The sequence below is a fragment of the Oryctolagus cuniculus genome, chromosome X (genome assembly GCF_051225735.1).
Source record: "Oryctolagus cuniculus isolate XC-2025 breed Fujian yellow rabbit chromosome X, ASM5122573v1, whole genome shotgun sequence".
Classification (NCBI taxonomy): Eukaryota; Metazoa; Chordata; class Mammalia; order Lagomorpha; family Leporidae; genus Oryctolagus; species Oryctolagus cuniculus.
Window position 1 is genome coordinate 68,861,041 of NC_142888.1, and position 13,947 is coordinate 68,874,987.

At 37.7% G+C, this 13,947-nt stretch overlaps 1 protein-coding gene across 4 annotated transcripts in view; it reads left to right on the plus strand.

Annotated features, from left to right (window-relative positions):
* The window catches only part of BRWD3 (bromodomain and WD repeat domain containing 3), a 132,159-nt gene that overhangs the window by 15,763 nt on the left and 102,449 nt on the right, over positions 1-13,947 (plus strand). For all 4 annotated transcript variants that reach the window (XM_051827378.3, XM_051827379.3, XM_089323893.1 and 1 more), the window contains one exon: positions 1,714-1,812. In XM_051827378.3, the coding sequence (XP_051683338.1) occupies positions 1,714-1,812 (99 nt within the window). The remainder of the gene's footprint in view (positions 1-1,713; positions 1,813-13,947) is intronic.

A 13,947-nucleotide genomic window follows, 5' to 3' on the forward strand; every position in this document is an offset into this window, starting at 1 on the left:
CCTGCAATGCCTGGGGCTGGAGCCACAAGTTAGAAACACAATCTAAGTCTCCCATGTGGGTGACTGGAATACCATTACTTGAGCCATCACCTGCTGCCTCCTGGGGTCTGCATTGGCAGGAAGCTGGAGTTGAGAATTGAACCCAGGAACTCCGATGTGGGATTCAGGTGTCTTAACTGCTGAACTAAATACCTGCTTCTCCATGCTTTTCTAAATACTCATTTTTCTTATCTTGCCAGTGTTGTTTTTATTTTCTTAGCATGTAAGCAAAATTTAGGGGTATCAGTAGGAGCTCTTCTGTGTAAAACAGTGACTATCACAAAGGTAAAGAATATAAAACCCCTGGGGCCAGCGCTGTGGCGTAGCAGGTAAAGCCACTGCCTGCGGTGCCAGCATCCCATATGGGTGCTGGTATAAGTCCCCTCTGCTCCACTTCCAATCCAGCTTTCTGCTATGGCCTGTGAAAGCAGTAGAAGATGGCCTAAGTGCTTGGGCCCTTGCATCCACATGGGAGAACTGGAAGAAGCTCCCTGCTTCAGGTTGGCCCAGCTCTGGTTGTTGTGGCCATGTGGGGCGTGAACCAGCAGACGGGAGACTTCTCTTTCTCTGTCTCTCTGCCTCTGCCTCTCTGTAACTCTGCCTTTCAAATAAATAAATAAATCTTTAAAAAAAATATAAAACCCCTTTGTAATCATGAAATAGAGATTTCAAAGATTGTTGCTCTGGTAAATATAGTATAAATGCTTTAAACACTTTCATTATGTTTTAATGTTCTTATTCCTTATTAATCATGATAATATGAACCAAGTCATATTGTATACTTCATAACACATAAATAAAATTAGATTTATACATTTTATATTAGAAAATATTTAAATAGAAATATTGGCCCATCAGTGATTATTCAATAACATTTTCTCTACTGTGTTATATTTTAGTTTTTTACAGATTTTCCCCAAAGTTTTACATGGAACCCCAATATGTAAAACATTTAAAGTGCTATTTTATGAACATGAAAAAAAACTATCTCTTGGAGTAATAAATACTTAAGGTCTAGCAACCATTTTGTTTGTTATGTTTTGTGTTATTAACATACTAGTTTTAAACATCTCATTTTATAATGTAAGCAAATTCTTCAATTGAGTTAACTTAGAAACTTTCAGGAGAGTAGTAGAATACTTTTGTTTTAAAGCAAAATAATTAAGACTAATATTTGCTTAAATTTTTTTAAAGGTAAACATAAAAGTCAGACAAAGCATCAACTATTTATAGTCTTTTATCATCTGATATATGTTGTTGTTACTTGCTATGGGCACAACTGGCAAATGTTCTATAACATGGGCATGTCCCAAGTATAAATGTATCTGAATTTTCCATTTCATATTTGTCCTATTGTCATATCTTGGCTTATACAGTTTTATATGAATAGACATGACTAAGCCTAAAGATTAAGAATGTAAACTTAAAAATTGACTAGTATATGACATGTTTTATAAGATTCAGACACCAAGCACCCTGCTGATATGTTAAGTGTTGGTGTTTACCAGTCATAATTTAGTTTATAGCATGTTTAAATATATGTCTATTATTTTTACTGTGGTTTTAATAATTAAAAATATATACCAAAAATGAAAGTGAAATCAGAATTTACCTCTAAGGCAAATTTATAAAAACATTGTTCTATTCTTTGACTAACTTTCATTCTTTTTATAGACTGTAAGAGTACACTATGGAATGGGTCTGCTTTTGCAGCTCTACATAGAGGCAGACCTCCAGAACTACCTGTAAATTATGTGAAACCTCCAAATGTGGGTGAGTGAGAAACATATTCTTGATTCATTCCTTCCTGAATGTAATTAGAAAGCCAAGAACAGGTATCAGAATTAAATTTGAAGTGTAAACGAGTGCTTACATTCTTGAGAAGTTTCATTGTTGGTCCAAATTTTTCATGTATTTTATTTAATTAAGCAGATATAATCATGATTTTGTAAAAAGGTGACTGCTTTTTAGTTATTTTGTTCCTTTTTTTCTTAGTAAAAGCATTTCTTTTTTTATGTAGTACAGGTGTTTTTAGCCATATGGTTGTGTATTTACATGTCTATGTGCTGAATTTCCCAAAGATTTTATAGGGAAATTTATAAAGATAGCTTTCAGAAGGAAACAAAACAAAAGTACATTCTGCTTTTATCTGTTTGTCAGACTTGTAGTGATATTATATATTTTTATGTGTGTTTATTAAGACAAAAAGTCACCCTTCCTGTTTCTAGTTTACTGACACATGTTGCTTTCATATTATTCTTGAGACATCTCGGGCCACACCATTTTCAAGAGAAATTAGTAGTGTGTCCCAAGGAGATCCTGTGAACAAAACTATTTGTATTAAAGTTAGTTCTCACAAAGTATTTGCAAGATGAGGGTCCTGGCTGAATAACTGCTACTCTGCTTCCCTATGTTCTCACTCTCCTGAAGAACATTTGTAATTTTATATAGTGTCTAGTACTTACAGAATATGCCATAAATATGAAATGGATGAATTTTAAATTGAAAAATAAGAATGTTTTTAATATTGTTTTAGACACTATGTTTATAAAACTTATTTACCCCCAGATGTTAAATAAATACATTGACACTACAAAGAATTTTTTTGAATTTTTATTTATTTTCATTTTAGTTGAAAGGCAGAGAAACAGACAGTTGCAGAGATTTTCATTCTACTTGTTCACTTCCCAAATGCCTGCAACAGCTAGGGCATGGCCAGAACAAGGCCAGGACCCAGAAACACCATCCAGGTCTCCCATGTGAGTAGCAGGGACCCAACTGTTTGAGTCTCATCTGCTACCTTTCAAGGTGTGCATTGGCAGGAGGCTGAATCACAAGCAGAGTAGCTGGGACTAGAATCAGGCACACCAATATTGGATGTGGATATCCCACATGATGTCTTAACCACCACACCAAAAACCTGTCCCTGGAAATTTTATTGAGACAAAGGCATTGATTCAAAATTTGTAAGGCTTGAGGCTAGCATTGTGGTGCAGCTAGTTAAGCCACTGCCTGCAACACTAGTGTCTGTATTAGCACCTGAGCAATGGTTTCTGGCCCACCTGTTGCATTTCTGATCCAGCTGCCTGCTAGTGCACCTGGCAAAGCAGTGGACGATGGCTCAAGTGCTTGGGCCCCTGCCACCCATGTGAGACTGGCTGAAGCTCCTGGCTCCTGGTTCCTGGCTTTGGCCTGGTCCAGCCCTGGCTGTTGCAGCTATTTGGGGAGTAACAAGTGGATGGAAGATTCTCTTTCATTCTTGGTCTCTCCCTCCCTTTCTATCTCTTTGTAACTCTGCTTTTCAAATAAATAAATAAATCTTTTAAAAAAATTCATAAGGCTTATTAAGGGGAAATTGGATATACTAGGATATATTGCTAACGGTACTCTTCTGTAGCCTGGATATTGCTTGGATGAGTAGGCTACTGAGTTGGATCTAATTGAACATGCTATTGTTAACCTCTTTTTTTTTTTTTTACTTTTAAGGGTATTTTGTTAACTCACCCAAATTATCCAATGTTCATTTTACCTAAAAGCTTTTTCATAATTTATTGAATTGAGCTATCTTGTTACTTTTACATTTATTTATATGCACAGATACAATATTTTCAGCCATGCTATCAACATTATTTTGTAGTGCTTTATACTTCCTTCAGTCTTCACATGTGAAGTGCTAAAGAGAAGTCTTTAGAGTATTATTTTCAGATTTTCTTTATTCTTTCTTCCTTTACCCCCCTTTTCTCCTTCTTTTAGTTTTTTTTAAAGATTTATTTATTTATTTGAAAGGCAGTTACAGAGAGAAACAGAGAGAGAGAGAGAGATCTTCTTTCCTCTGGTTTACTCCCCAAATGGCCACATGGCTAGAGCTGGGCCAATCTGAAGCCAGGATCCAGGAACTTCTTTCTGTCTCCCATGTTGGGGGCCAGGGCCCAAGCACTTGGGCCATCCTCTGCTGCTTTCCCAGGTGCATTAGCAGGGAGGTGGATGGGCAGTGGAAGAGCAGGGACTTGAACTGGCATCCATATGGGATGCCAGCACAGGCAGTGGCTTTACCCACCATGCCACAGCACCCCTTCTATTAATGAAGCATATACTCTCAGACTTCTGCTGGTTTTATAGAGTATACTCTTTACAATGCTTTGAATCTTATTTTCAGTGGTTTTTAAGAAATGTAATATCACTTTTATTGATGCTCTCAAATTTTAAAATATGTATATATATTTATTTTATTTCAAAGGTGGCAAGATAGGGAGGGAGAAAGAGACAGACAGTTTTCATCCACTTCACTCTGAAGCTGGGAGGACTGGAGCTCAATCCAGGTGTCTTATATAGGTGGCAGGGACCAAAATACTTGAGCCATCACCTGCTGCTTCTCAGGGTGTGATTAGTGAAAAGCTTGAACCAGAAATAAAGTAGCTGGAGCTTGTAGTAGGCATGCTCATGGGATGAGGGAGTCCCCAGCTACAACTTAACTTCTGTGCCAAATATCTGTTTCTGAAATTCTTTTTAAATCTGCCATATTATTTGGAGAGGAACTCTTAGAATAGAAATAATTCAGTCGTGATTTATTTTCATGTAGTGCCTACTAGCCGTGGTACTTTGTTTTTGATAATTAGAATTCATAGACAGATAAAATCTCAGAGGATTTAAGTAAGAAAGTAAGCAAGATGAATATGAAAATCTTTTAAGTTTTAATTTGAGGCAATTTTCTTTTGGGGCACAGCTCTCCACAGCTACTTTAAATCAATCAGTTCCACAGTTTGTCAATTAAACCAATGTAATCATGAAGGTCAATCTTAAAAGTGTTGTCAAAGAACCTTAGAACTAGAAAGATCTTTACTAACAGTATTTCCGTGGGAAAAAGGCTCCCATGGTCAAGTAAATGTGGGAAACAATGAGTTTTTTTTAGTGAATGGGAAAATATTGGGGCTAGTGTTGGGGAGCAGCTGGTTGCTCTGCTTCTAATCCAATGTCCTAGTAATGCACTTGCGAAGGCAGTCAATGATGGCCCAAGTACTTGGATCCCTGTCACCCATGTGGGAGATCCAAATGGTTTCCTGGCTCCTGGCTTCAGCTTGGCCCAGCCCTGGCTCTTGTGGTTAGTTGGTTGAGTGAACCCGTGATAGAAGATTTCTCTTTCTCTCTGTCTTTGCCTTTCAAAAAAATAAACTGAGGAGAATTGAATGGAAATAGTACTTCTTAAAGCCTTTCATGTTCTAAAATGCATTGAGAATCACCTTATGGGGAATATTTTCCAAGTAATTTGAGTTTGGAAGCCCTCATTTCTTGGCAACATAGAGATAAAACCTCTCTGTCTATAGCAAAAGAACCTAAAGCCCAGAGAAGTTGCGTGATTGGCCTAAGTTACATTGCTTTGTATTCCAAAAAGCCTATGTTCTTAGCATCATACTTCTTTGGTATAACAGATGTACACTTGCAGAGCATCATTCTTTATTTTTTTAAGATTTATTTTATTTATTTGAAAGGCACACTTAGAGAAAGGGAGAGAGAGACAGAGAGTGATCGTCCATCTGTTGGTTCAGTCCCCTAGTGCCTACAACAGCTAAGGTTGTGCTAGACCAAAGCCAGGAACTTTTTCTGACTCTCCCACTTGTGTACAGGGGCCCAAGGACTTGGACCATCTTCCACTGCTTTCCCAGACACATAAGCAGGGAGCTTGATCCGAAGTGGAGCTGCTGGGTCTTGAACCAGCACCAATATGGGATGCCTGTGATGGCTTTACCCGTTATGCCACAAAGCTGGCCCTGTGTTTCCACATTCTTATCAGGTTTGGGTTCTGTCAATTAATATTTTTTCATGTGCATATTTACAAACCTGTATATGTTTAGTGAAGTATCTGTTTTTTGCCCATTTTTAAATTTTTAAAAAATATATATTTTATAAAACAGAGTGAGAGAGGGAGAGGATGGGGGAGTGAGGGAGGGAGGAAGAGGGAGGGAGGAGTATCTGCCCTCTATTAGTTCACTCCTCATATGTCTGTAACAGCTGGGGCTGGACCAGGCCAAACCAGAAGTCTGGAACTATATCTGAGTCTCCCACGTGGGTGGAAGGGGATCAAGTACTTGAGTCATCATCTACTACTTCCCAGGCATATTAGCAGGGGGCTGCATTCAAAGCAGAGTAGCCAGGATTTGAACCTGCACTCCAATATGGGATGTGAGCATCCCTGAAGCTGTTTAATCTGCTGTGCCATGGCACTGGCACTTTTTGCTTAGTTTTTTTTTTTTTTTTAATTTGTTTACTTATTTGAAACTTAGAGTCACAGACACAAATAGAGAGAGATCTTCATTTGGCTGGATCACTCCCCAGAAGGCCACAACGTCCAGGGCATACATATATTATATATAATATATACACACTTATATAGTAGATTATATAACATATATTATTAATATATTAATTATATTAATATATACTTAACATTTGGGAACTTTTTAGTAGTTATAATTTGAATATAAACTTTACACAAACTCAAATACGTGTTGTGCTAAGATAGTTTGTTAGTACAGAAGAAATTTTAAAAGTTTGTTTTATATCTGTTTGAGGAATTCAGTTATGAGCTATTGTGGTAAAACTTTCAGAGATTTTCCTAGTGTATTCTTTTTTCTTTATTAAAATATGTATTTATTTGAAAGGCAGAGTTAGAGAGAGGAGAGACAGAGACAGAGACAGAGAGAGAGAGAGAGAGAGAGATCTTCCATTTGCTGGTTTACTCCCCAAGTGGCCGCAACAGCCAGGGCTGTGCCAAGCTGAAGCCAGAAGCTTCTCCTAGGTCTCCCATGTGGGTAGCAGGGGCCCAGGTACTTGGGCCATCCTCCATGGCTTTTCCCAGGCCATTAGCAGGGAGCTGGATATGAAGTAGAGCATCTGAGACATGAACTGGCACTCGTATGGATGCTGGCATTGTGAGGCAGCGGTTTTACTTGCTATGCCATAATGCCAGCCCCCTAATTAATATATTCTAAATCATTTTCATAAAATTATTCGTGTAAATAACAATAGGATGGATTTTTTACTTAGTCTGAGGCTGATATACTAAACTGAGTCAAGGGCATGATTCAATAGGACTGTTTTTAAACTTTTTTTTCCTTTTATCTTTCATACAATTGGCATATAGCAATGTCCTATAATTTATGTCGAAGGCCTATAATTTACACTGTATACAGCTTGGGAGGCTTGTATTAATTCTAAAGCCAAATTAATATTTACGTGTTGCTATAAGCTTCCATTTAGCATTGATTGACTCTTGACTTACTGGCCATTGTATGGCTATAAGTTATACTTAATTCCAGAATTAACTTTGAGGTGGGATATCTGTCTCTTGTTAATATATAAATGTAAAAATGAAAGAAAGTAGTCTAATTTAAACTTTTTATCTGGGTGAGATGACTGGGGTTTTGCTAGGAGTATTTGGCATCCTCCCTCTCTAATTTTAGGTAGTTCTTCCTATCTTGCCCATGAACTACACTTTTGTCAGGCATTGCATTTTGTTGCTTTTCTACCTCTATTTAACATCTTTGGGTACTCATGTAATTGAGCATGAAGCAGGTTCCTTCTAAAGTCATTACTTTTATGTGTTATGTATTTGGAGAGGAGCAAGGGATGCTTGTCACACCTGCAAGTAATTACAACTGGAATGTAAACTCAGAATCTTTTGTATGTGCTGCATTGTGAGTGATCACTATATATTAAATGGATGGAAGTGCTGTAATTGCTGCTACATGGAAATTGAAGCATCCCTGTTAAATGTATTTATGTGATTTCACGTACATTTCTGGAGTTAATATTGTAGTAATATTAGGAGTAACAATTTTAAGTAGCTTTAAAAGAAAACGTTTTCATATAGAGGTTTATCTACATCATATAAAATCTAATGAAAAAATTTCTTTTTAATGCTACTGTGAACATTTCCCCTTTTCTCATTATTCCTTATCACTCGTTTAGCCTTTACTTTCCATGTACACCAAAGTATTCTGAAAGGATGGCTTGATATTCATTCTATACATTTAACTCAGTACCTTACAAGTATAGATGGTTAGCAAAGCAAAGCTGTAAAGCAGTGCCAGGTTTGTTTAGTTGGAGGAAAAAATAGTCTGCACTTCTAACAACCACATCAGGTTAAATGATTTAGAAGAGGATATGCAATAAAGATTTGGGATGTTTTTCATTTCAAATTTTAGTATACATATTAAATGAGCTTTGTGAAAATCTGAATGGACTTGGAAGTAATGTTTATTCACCATACTTCACTTAATATTTTCCAAGCAATAGGGCATTCAATGAACTTGAGTTATTGGTAGCCTGGATAGTATTTACTAGAATTAAGCACTGTGGATAAATATTAGGGGATGGGATTGTCATCAGCCTTAAAGACTGTAAAGCTTTTAGTATGAATAGTTAAGGTTTTAGAGAGATGATTTTATCCATAACAACATTAAATCCATGAAAAAAATTCTATAGTTTTGTACTTTGACTAGAGTTCAGATTTTACTGAAATTCAGTTTTCTTCCATTTTTGGCTTCTTTCAAGAATTATTTATAGTAATTTATTTAGTTGTTAGAACTTCTTAGAGATTCTTAACTAGTTTCTCGCAGAAAACCCTACTAGGCATGGGAATTTTAGAATTGACACTGAATTTCATGAGTCACTTTTGAGTGTTTTTTTTGGTCTATTTTTATCTTCTCTACATAAGCTTGTTATATTTTTTGAAGATTTATTGATTTGTTTGTAAGTCAGAGAGAGAGTGAGGCAGAGAGCGTGTGTTTCCATCTGCTGGTTCATTCCTCATATGGCTGCAATGGCCAGAGCTGGGAAACCATGAGTCGCTTTTGAGGTGTTTTTTTTTTTTTTTTTAAATTTATTTATTTATTTGAGAGTCAGAGTTACACAGAGAGAGAAGGAAAGGCCTGAGCTGTGCTGATCAAAGCCAGGACCCAGGAGCCAGGAGCTTCCTCCAGGTCTCCCATATGGGTGCAGGGACCCAAGGACTTGGGCCATCTTCTACTGCCTTCCCAGGCCATAGCAGAGAGCTGGATTGGAAGTGGAGCAGCACCCATATGGTATGCCTGCACTGCAGGCAGTGGCTTTATCCACTACACTATAGCGCCAGTCCTGTTAAGTGGTTTTTAGTCTATTATTGTCCTCTTTACATAAGCTTTTTATATTTTTTTTGAAGATTTATTGATTTGTTTGTAAATCAGAGAGAGAGAGAGAATGAGAGAGGCAGAGAGAGGCAGAGAGAGCATGTTTCTATCTGCTGGTTCATTCCCCATATGGCTGCAATGGCTAGGGCTGGGAAGCCAGGAGTCAGAAGCATCATCTAGGTCTCTTACATAGGTGCGTGGTCCTAAGCACTTTGGCCATCTTCCAATGCTTCTCTGAGGCACATTAACGGGGAGCTGGATCAATAGTGGAACAGCAGGGACACAAACCTGTACCCATATGGGATGCCTGCACTGCGTATTATGTCATGTTATGCCACAATGCTGGCCCCAGTTTCCTATGTTTTAACCAGTCAGAAGTTTGCATATATACATTGTATTTTCTGATTGAACTTACAACAAATAAAATTTTTGGTGTTGCCCAAGTGATGTGTTTATGAAAATACTGATCCAAGATTATTTTAGCCTTGCTAAAGTGTCACTTGTTTTCTGGAAAAAAAAAAAACACTTTGTATATGAAGATGATGATTTTGATAGTGATGGTGTGGTGCAAGAAGCCCAATTTGTGAACAATTGTCTTTTTTTGTTTTTTTCTTTATTTTGTTTCTTTTTCTCTCTCTTTTTTTAGTCTTTTTTTTTTAAATTATTTATTTGAGAGGCAGAGTTACAGAGGAAGAGGTAGAAAGAGAAAGAGGGGTCTTCATCTGCTGATTCACTCCCCAAATGGCCGCAACGGCCAGAGTTGAGCCAATCTGAAGCCAGGAGCCAGGAGCTTCTTCGGGTCTCCCATGTGAGTGCAGGGGCCCAAGGGCTTGGCCCATCTTCTGCTGCCTTCCCGGGCCATAGCAGAGAGGTGGATTGGAAGTGGAACAGCAGGCCAAACAATAGTGCTTTCTGCCTTGTGTGTATAAAGACTTTAGACTGTTATTTGGTCAGCAGTTATTGGCTGAGCCTGGTGCTATTTTGGATTCACTCTTAGCTTTTGCTGAAAACACGATGCTCACTGCTTCATACTTCAGTACACCCTTACATTTCTGACTTGTATTTGAGGTAGATGTGTAGCTACTATTTATTAGACATAAAAAAACTTTGCTTTATTGCTTTGAAGTTGGTTTAAAAGATTTAAAAATATTTCTTGGGCACAGCGCTGTGGCTTAGCTGATTAAGCCACCACTTGCAGTGCCAGCATCCCATCTGGGCGCTGGTTCAAGTCCCAGCTGCTCCATTTCCCATCCAGCTCCCTGCTAATAAACCTAGGAAAGCAGTAGGAGATGGCTCAGATGTTTGGGCCCCAGCACCCACGTGGGAGACCTGGAAGAAGCTCCTTGCTCCTGGCTTTGGTCTGGCCCAGCCCTGGCTGATGCAGCCATTTGGGGAGTGAACCAGTAGATGGAAGACTTCTCTCTCTGCCTCTGCCTCTCCCTCTTTGTAACTCTACCTTTCAAATAAATATTTAAAGAAAATTTCTTACTAGATATTAGGTCATTATTTTGGTAATATCATTTGTCCTTTAGTCCCTTCATAGACTGGCCTGCCCAGCAGGTTTGAGATTATTCTTTAAAATAGATGGATTTGTTATTTTCCAAAGCCTTATTAGTAGACACAAGGTACTTTATAACTTGCTTACATTTTAAAATATAGTAGAGTTGCCGGCGCTGCGGCTCGCTAGGCTAATCCTCCGCCTTGCGGCGCCGGCACACTGGGTTCTAGTCCCGGTCGGGGCGCTGGATTCTGTCCCGGTTGCCCCTCTTCCAGGCCAGCTCTCTGCTGTGGCCAGGGAGTGCAGTGGAGGATGGCCCAAGTCCTTGGGCCCTGCACCCCATGGGAGACCAGGATAAGTACCTGGCTCCTGCCATCAGATCAGTGTGGTGCGCCGGCCGCGGCGGCCATTGGAGGGTGAACCAACGGCAGAGAAAGACCTTTCTCTCTGTCTCTCTCATTGTCCACTCTGCCTGTCAAAAAAACTAAATAAATAAAAAAAAAGTGGAGTCTTATTTTTTACTATGTAGTAAATGCAGTGTGACAACTTTGTTTATAAAGTTAGCTTTGTTTATGGCTAAAACAATTAATTCAGTTTGTTTCTTAGGACCATTTAAAAAAATTGGAAAATTCAGCTTTTATATAATTTGTTTTAAAGTTTAAAATTAAAGCTTTTAAAATTAGACAAGAATTTTATGAACACTATGTATAATCTATTATGTTATAAGTGACTGATAAAATTGCTCAGCAGTTATGTGAGTCATTTGTGTTAAAATATCAAATAATATCACCAATTTGTACACTTCTGGTTTTGTCTGGAACTTGTGCCGAGTTAATGATGAAGTCTTTCTTAACATATAGTAGTTCCTGGCTTTGGTTAAGTCCTGTATCTTGGCACTACTGATCAGACTATTTCCTGTGGTATAAGCTGTATTCAGTGAGTTACTCGTCTTTCTTGGCAGTAAAAGTCTTGCTATTAGTGATTTTCTGGTTTAGCTTCAGAAGATTTTTTTGAGTGGGGGTAGAAAGGGGCTTTTGTTAGTATTGAACTGCTGAATATGTCAGCTAATTCAAAATAATATGTATATGTAGAGAAATTCCTTGTTAAAGCATAACCAAAGACCACAAAAAATTAGTCTGTAGCCTGACAAAGCCAGATGTATTAATTCACAATGAGGGAGTAAACGCCCCAGGAATCATGGAAGGCCTCTGAATAAGAGGATAAGAGAAGTGTATCCTTTGTAAGATTTGGCTTATACTAAACAAATTTAAGAACAGTATAAAGGAAGCCAAGCTCCTTTCTGGGTTGGTGACACTTTTGAAATTGGATTGGGAAAAGCAAGGCTTAACGAGGGATTAGCTGCTATCATGAAGCAAGAAGAGAACTTCGTTTACTAGCCAGTGGTCTCTCCATATAACTACTGTAATTGTCATTTTTACTGGTGAAATATCAAAGTCATTCTCTTTAGAATAGTGAGAGACTCTTTAGTTTTGCTTTCTTCTACACTGTTATGAAGTTTCTACATGATACAATTAAACAAGAAATGTAACAGCTCATAAGGAAGAAATAAGTACTGTAACATACATAAAAATATTTGATATTTAAAAAAAATTGGATACTTCCCTCCCAGAATGAATGAAAATAGCAAAGTACGTCTTAGTGCATCATTGGTAAGACAACAATAATTACTCAAGAAGGGATCCTTGTAATTTATAACTGCTGAATGATCTTTGGAAAAACGGTATTTCCTGTTAACTTTGCAGATGGTTTTCTTTCTGTCCTCCCAAGCCTGACTACATGCAGGGCTTTTTGATTTTGTCTTTTTTTCTATCTTAAGCGATATTCACTATTCACTGTTTCAGTCCTGGGTGATTTTTTTTTTCTCTTTCAACATATAGCCTCATAAATCTTTTATAAGCACATGTTCAGCCTATAACACTGTTATTAATTTTAAGACTGTTCTGTATGTTCTTAGCCTTTGGAATTGAAAATCCTTTATTTTGGCCTAGACACATTTTTCTGACACCCAAGTTCCATGCCTTTGTGAAATGTTTTAATGTAAACATTTTTCTACTATAAATAGAGAACAAATGGACTATTGGTCTTAAACTCTGATGTGGCCATCTGAATACTTTTTGTATCTTGGTGAGGTTTGTGGTAAAGCCCAATTTACTAGAAGCCAGTCTGCTGATTGTATTAAGTGTCTTGCAACTAGAGGTAAGATTGAGGGATATTATGCAAAATTTTTGCTGTTAAAGTTATTTCCTATTTCAGAATCATAGCAGATTATATTTACTGTAATGTTATTAAACATAGCATTGAAAAGTGATAAGACTACTGAATTAGAATCAGAAGACCTGGATCAAGCCTACTGTCATTTATTGATTGTGAAGCTAGGCAAGACAATTTCTTTGGGCCTATATTTCCTCATTAACAAAGTAAATAGTTGCCAAGTCTCATAGTATTACTATGAACTCAAATAAGATGTCTATGAAAGGGATCCCTGTTGTGGCGTAGTGGGTAAAGACATCGCCTGTGATGCTGTCATTCCATACGGGTGCTGAATCGTGTCCCAGATGTTCATCTTCTGATCCAGCTCCCTGCTAATGCACCTGGGAAAGGGGCTGAGGGTAACACAAGTGCTTGGGCCCATGCACCCACGTGGGAGACCCAGAAGAAGCTCCAGGCTCCCGGTTTTGGCCTAGCACAGCCCTGGCCACTGCAACCATTTGGGGGGTGAACCAGCAGATGGAAGATCTTTATCCATCTCTCCCTCTTTCTCTATAACTCTGACTTTCAAATAAATAAAAATAAATCTTTAAAGTATATATATATGTACATATATAGATAGATGATTATGGGATTACTTTATACATTTTTAAATGTTATGCAAATTTAATTTGTAATTATATGATATCATAGATGGTGATGATAATTATGTCTCAGGTTAAAAAATTAGTATTTGAGTTATCTTCATAAAAAAACTATGCAGCTACAGTGAGGCTGTACTTTAATGTCCAAAGTTAAGTGTCAGACCTAGGTTCATTATATCCAAATTCTGGTGCTCCATAAAATTACCTAGGTAAGCTAAATACAGGTTGAATAACCCTTACTTGAAATGCCTGAACCCAGAAAAGTCACATATTCTAGTGTTTTTCAGGTTTTAGAATGCATTTGCATAGGCTTTACCTGGTTGAGCAGTCCTAATATGAAAATCAAATATATGAAATGCTATAAAGTCTGAAA